General features: G+C 33.8%; 2 protein-coding genes across 5 annotated transcripts; one reads left to right on the forward strand and one right to left on the reverse strand.

Moving 5' to 3' along the window:
* Window positions 1-217: 217 nt before the first annotated feature.
* On the forward strand, window positions 218-3,270 carry CYTC6A (Cytochrome c). 4 transcript variants are annotated; one of them, XM_079078842.1, is made up of 7 exons: window positions 218-411; window positions 1,787-1,906; window positions 1,990-2,116; window positions 2,511-2,611; window positions 2,723-2,754; window positions 2,818-2,881; window positions 2,961-3,270. In XM_079078842.1, exons 2-7 carry the CDS (start codon window positions 1,847-1,849, stop codon window positions 3,099-3,101), a joined length of 525 nt encoding a protein of 174 aa, XP_078934968.1. In that variant the 5' UTR covers window positions 218-411; window positions 1,787-1,846; the 3' UTR covers window positions 3,102-3,270. The 4 variants fall into 4 exon arrangements, with proteins under 4 accessions (XP_078934968.1, XP_078934969.1, XP_078934970.1 ...); XM_079078843.1 differs by having other exon boundaries at window positions 1,801-1,906; XM_079078844.1 differs by lacking the exon at window positions 218-411 and having other exon boundaries at window positions 1,698-1,906; window positions 2,514-2,611.
* Window positions 3,271-3,736: 466 nt separating this feature from the next.
* Window positions 3,737-4,802, reverse strand: LOC145158010 (uncharacterized). Its single transcript, XM_079076973.1, has 4 exons — window positions 4,292-4,802; window positions 4,183-4,196; window positions 4,024-4,095; window positions 3,737-3,976 (listed from the first exon to the last, which is right to left on the reverse strand). Exons 1-4 carry the CDS (start codon window positions 4,800-4,802, stop codon window positions 3,737-3,739), a joined length of 837 nt encoding a protein of 278 aa, XP_078933099.1.
* Between the last annotated feature and the right edge of the window lie 885 nt (window positions 4,803-5,687).

Genomic DNA, 5,687 nt, shown 5'->3' on the forward strand with positions numbered 1-5,687 from the left:
AATGTTTAATTAATTAAAAGATTTAATTAATTGAAACATTCTAGAACCCTTAAGAGATAGAGGTGGATAAATTTGATAAGGTTTATCTAGAGTTTTTGAGTTACTTTGGGACTAAACAATTGAAGTTTATAAATAGGAAACTATGGATCAAACCCTATATGCTTCTAATCTTAAGAATTTTGTTCTCTTTCTTTCTCTCTCTCTCTCTCTCTCTCTCTCTCTCTCTCTTCTAATGGTGGATGAAAATTAAACCCTTTATGGTTTATAATTTTGAATTTTCCATCTCATCTCCTACAGTTTTGTTGGTTTGTTCTTTTGGTGTTCTTAGGTGTGATATCATTAGCTGGACTCTAGTTTAGGTCATGCCATCCAAGCGAAATGGCAAGAACAAGATCTCTAGCTGCAAAAGAGGTATGTATCTTTTTCTTATTACTCTAGTAGTTGCAATAATAGAATGAAACTTAGATCCTCATAAGTTACAAAAACACATAGGATTTTGTTATGTCTTCTCTTGCCATGATCATCTTTTTAAAATGCCCTATAACATACAATCTCATGATGTTTTCCAAACTATTTGGAATTGAAGTTTTGGGATTGTTTTCCATAATTAAACTCCAAAAAATTGTTTTAAAAATATTTTATTAAAGGTTATTTAAACCACCCGTGTGAGGGGTGTTACTCTCTCTCTCTCTCTCATCACATCATCTTTTTTTTTTTTTTTTTTTTGTAGAAACTCAAAACCACACAAATATGTACTCTTTGAAAATTAAACACACATACAAACACTTTGAAACTCTTATCACTCGTCCCCTCTCATCCAACTAAAACTATTACCACCTTCATCCTATCGTACCGTAGTCATTATGCTCTGCCATTACCTTTCCCGATGAAACCCACCCCTAACGCAACAACCTTTTATGGGAAGACTGAAGAGGTTAAAAAAAGTTGATGAATGTTCTTATTCAGGCTCTGGTGGGTTTTTTTTATTCAAGGTTTGTTTATTGACCGATTCTTTAAATCTCATAAGAAGCAAGTGTGAGATTAAGAGCTTAAAGCGTCAGAAGCTGAAACCCTAATAGACTAGGGATTGAACCAATTAGAGTGAATCGTGAAGTATTAAAGAACACTAAATTGGTTAAATTTGTAAGTTAATCAAACCCCATTAAACACGTGTGAAAAGCACAAAGTTGAAAAAGAATGAAGTCCTGATCTCCTATAAGACTAGAGCAAAGCACAAATCTAAAAAGAAAGAAATTAAGGTTACTTAACACTACACAAATCCATCATCTTTGATACAACACATAGACAGAGAAAAAGAAATTAGGGTTCATGAACCTTCTACAAATTCTTACCGTTGTTCAAATTCATCCTCCCGAACTAATCAAAATTAGATTTTTTATGGATGGTTATTTTAACATAAATGCATGTCATAGTGGTTGCGGTATAAATTTTATCAAAACTTAATGGTTTTTTAGCACAAATGAAAATTAAGTGGTTAAATCGGAAAAAAGACAAAATATAGTGGTTTTTAACCCTATAAAAATATAAAATATGCAAAAAATAATAATAATAAAATAAAATAAAATGTTTTTATAGTTTTTACCAAAACCAAAAATATTTTAATTTTTATACCAACGATACAAATTAAAAGATCTTAAACCCTATCTATACTCTACAGTTTCTTTTTGCAAACCATACAACCTGCAGTTTACTCAAAACAAAATAGAATATTTTTCATAATAAAAAGGATAAATAACTTGTTCTAAATAGGCGTCATCAACAACAGTGTCGATGATGCAGGTTCCAAGCGGTTTTTAGATCTCTGTGAAAATACTTTAAACACACGATGCTGCTTTCCGCCATTCCCAATTGCAACAGCAGGCTGATTTCCCCTACTGTAAACCAGGTCTCTCTCTACAAGTTCATGGTTTTAAGGCTTGGATTATAGCTTCCGATAGCATCACAAATTCGAGTTAATTTTGCAAACAGGAAAAGGGGAATCAACGAGATGAAACGCAATGGGTGAACCCACAACGACAGATAAAGTTTCTGCAAAGATTGACTCCATCATTATTTGCTGCATTCGTAGCCTTATCTCCTATCATAACTCCTCCAGGTAAACATTTATCCACCATTTGTTCGTTTATCCCCTCTAACTTCTTATCTCATCCCGAATAAAAAGTTTTGATCTTAATCCATACCTAATTCTTTCAAGTTTACGAATTGACATACACCCTCTTTCTCGTCAAAACTGCAATATATCAATCGAATTTCCCATTTTTCATGGTGAAAAAGTAATCGATTTTATTAATTAGGGTTCATGAGATTCCCGGATGCTGCTAGACACAACTTTCTTCCAAATTGCTTCGGAGTCACTGCACACACCCAAAGTGCACTATCGATCAAAATCATTAATAATTTTTTACATATAGTTCTATCAAATGATAAGTTTGAGCATAAGTGCATATTCAATTTGACAGCTAAATGTCAAATTTATTTCAATGTCTTAGTAGGATCATATGCTGAAGCAATAGATGTACAACGAGGAGCTTCATTATTTGGCCATGCTTGCATCGGATGTCATGTTGCAGGTGGAAACATAATACAACCAGTGAGTTTAATTCCACAAACAATCGATCAATATTAGCTCTCATAGCAAAATTTAGTAAAGTCCTACCCAACTTATCTCTTCTCATACTCCCATTTTTTCATCTTCTTCCAGGGAGCAACTCTCTTTCTAAAAGACCTACAAAGGTACCCAAATTCACATGAGGAATTTAATTTCCTTATTTAGTAAATGATAATGTTAATGTACAGAAATGGAGTTGATACAGAAGAGGAAATATACAACATAACATATTATGGAAAGGGAAGAATGCCTGTAAGTTTGGTCTTTAAAAAAATAGAGTAAGCATGTTTCACTGAATATATTGTGTGCTGACGTGGCATGATGGGTGCAGGGGTTTGGAGAGATGTGTACACCAAGGGGTCAATGCACATTTGGAGCTCGTCTAAAAGAAGATGAAATAAAACTTTTGGCTAATTTTGTGAAGTCACAAGCTGATCAAGGATGGTTAAACATAGGAAATGGTGGAGATTGATCCATCTTGCCATGTAATGTTGAAATCAGTACCATATGTAGCATCATGTTCATACTATTCTTAATACTAGATTATAACCGCGTTAAACGTTGGGAAACGCATAAAAAAACATACAACCGTCTATAAATATTGCATAATAATAAAAAAAAATTATGGCTATTGGTATTTATTGAAATGTGTAGAAGATACACTGAAATTGATAAATCTATATAATCGTTGAAGGACTTCTTTGTAAACAATATTTTTTGTTTTATTAGTTGAAGAACTTTCGCCTTCACATATGAGTACATTCAAACATTTTTTACTTGTGATACGGATACAACTATATATAACTGACCATGAGTGAAAACGAGTCTACGTAAGTATAATCCAACATCTGTCCTTAACTTTTGTTAATGGTCATAGCGAAACAAACAGTTATGGGGAATTGTCTCTGCTGAAAACGGAATGAAATTTTTTTATCAGACGGGGTTAACTTCATACGAGGTATATACGTAGTCTCATTGAAAAATTTGTCCGATATGATTTGGGCTTCGATGACGTGTCTTCTAATCCTTACGATATGTAATCTAGTACCATTGCATAGTCCTTTGGTTTGGTCGATATTACCAAGTAACATGACCGGAACACCTTTTTTAGTATAAGTTTATGGCTGGGAATCCAGAAGCCTTAAAACCATTCCACACATCTGGAGAGTATACTGATTCCTCAAAAGAATCTTGTGCCTCAGTCTCACATAAAAAATCTGAACTCAGATACGTTTTCCCTTCATCTTTCATCAATTCTAACATATAGTCATTGATAGCATCGACTTCTTCATTTGTAGGGACCAAAATAGATTTATCTTGAAAATACGATAGATCATCAAGATGGTTCTAAAAGGATGAATAAATAGTGGATATAATTGAACGAATATGGTCACCTGTAGAGGGAACGATAACATCTTCTGGAAATTCAACTTCAACTTCACCATCATTAGGGCCACCAATAGTACCTACACCAATTTCAAGAATCCATTCTACAAATGATTTTGTCTCTTCGAAACATTGTTTGGACAGCCGACCTAAAGCCTCATATTTACATTCAAACGTGAAACTGTACATTCACGCCATAATCTTAATGAATGCAATGATGCCCAGACATTCAACGATTTCCTCTTTGTATTGCTATAAGAATCTGTCGAAAGTCACCTCCAAACACAATGGTCTTGCCTCCAAACGGTTTATTCTTGTCCGATGAAAGGATAACGTCTCTAAGTGTCCTATCAACTGCTTCAAAACAATGACGGTGCATCATCAGGGCTTCATCCCATATGATAAGTCTAGCTTTATTCAACAATTCAACTACATCATTATCTGCTGTAATAGAACAAAATGAATCCTCATTCAAGTTGATCGGTATATGAAATCTTGAATGCGTTGTCCTACCACCAGAGAGTAAGAGTGCTGCAATTTCGCTTGAAGCAACGTTGGTAACAATTTCACCTTTAGATCTAATAGCAGCAGACAGTGTCTTCCAAGCAAATGTTTTTCCTGTTCCTCCATAGCCATACAGGAAAAAGGCACCGCCTTTTTTGTTGTTAATAGCATTGATAATTATATCATAAACCTTTTTTTGCTCGACATTTAATTTGGAATGCAGTTGTTGATGTTCGACTTCAAGACATGACAGATCATAATTAAGCTCATCTTGAATTAACATATTTCAAGAATCTTGAATATATTTGTGATCAGGTAACAGCATATTGGGTATTTACTTCATCAGTCCACAATTCAATAAAGATTTCTCAATGTATGACAGCGTTAAGTGAAAAATTGCTTCCGGTTTTAGCTTCAAGCCTGAAAAGAAAAAAAATATGAAATTATTTATTTTTAATATCAATTAATTTTAGAACATTTTTTGTGTAAATAAGTTAGATTATTTGAAAATGTACCTGTTACGTCGATTTCTTGTTCACAAATGTGAACGACATCATCAGTAAAGACAATTATAGGTCTCTTTAATAACATGATGAGGTCGGGATAGACTATCCGATGTAATCAACATAACAAATAGAGACATGCAGAATGAAGCAGTGGCCCAATGATGTGTTTCGTGTATAGAAAATATGTACTATATATCATCGTCTAATAGACCAAGAGCATAGCAAGCATCTTGGTAAGATTCATAAACGGTCCAGTTAACTATCATGATATCTTCATAGCAAGTAGGACCCTTTACTTTGTTGAGTAAAATACGTAAGTAATAAACATCACCAGACTTGGGAGACACATGATTAATTCTATCAAGTGACTTTGTCTTTGTTTTCTTCTTGTCCATACTTTATCTGATTTATTCCAAACATATTGACTTGGGAATTCAACATATGATAACTTTCGCGCCTTTCATCATAGTTGTTGCATTCCATCCAAGCCAAAAATTGAGAAGCAACGATAGTTGGTTTAGAAACAACATTAGTAACAGATTGGGATGGTTTAAACACAACAGGTTGTTTGTCTTGAAGGTGAAACGACAACCTTTTCAATAGGAGGTGTTCTAGAATGAATATCATACCCAAAAAGTCTCCAGCATGCCTCACAAGATGAA

The sequence above is a fragment of the Lactuca virosa genome, chromosome 2, assembly GCF_052849685.1.
Source record: "Lactuca virosa cultivar CGN04683 chromosome 2, Lactuca_virosa_CGN04683_v6, whole genome shotgun sequence".
Classification (NCBI taxonomy): Eukaryota; Viridiplantae; Streptophyta; class Magnoliopsida; order Asterales; family Asteraceae; genus Lactuca; species Lactuca virosa.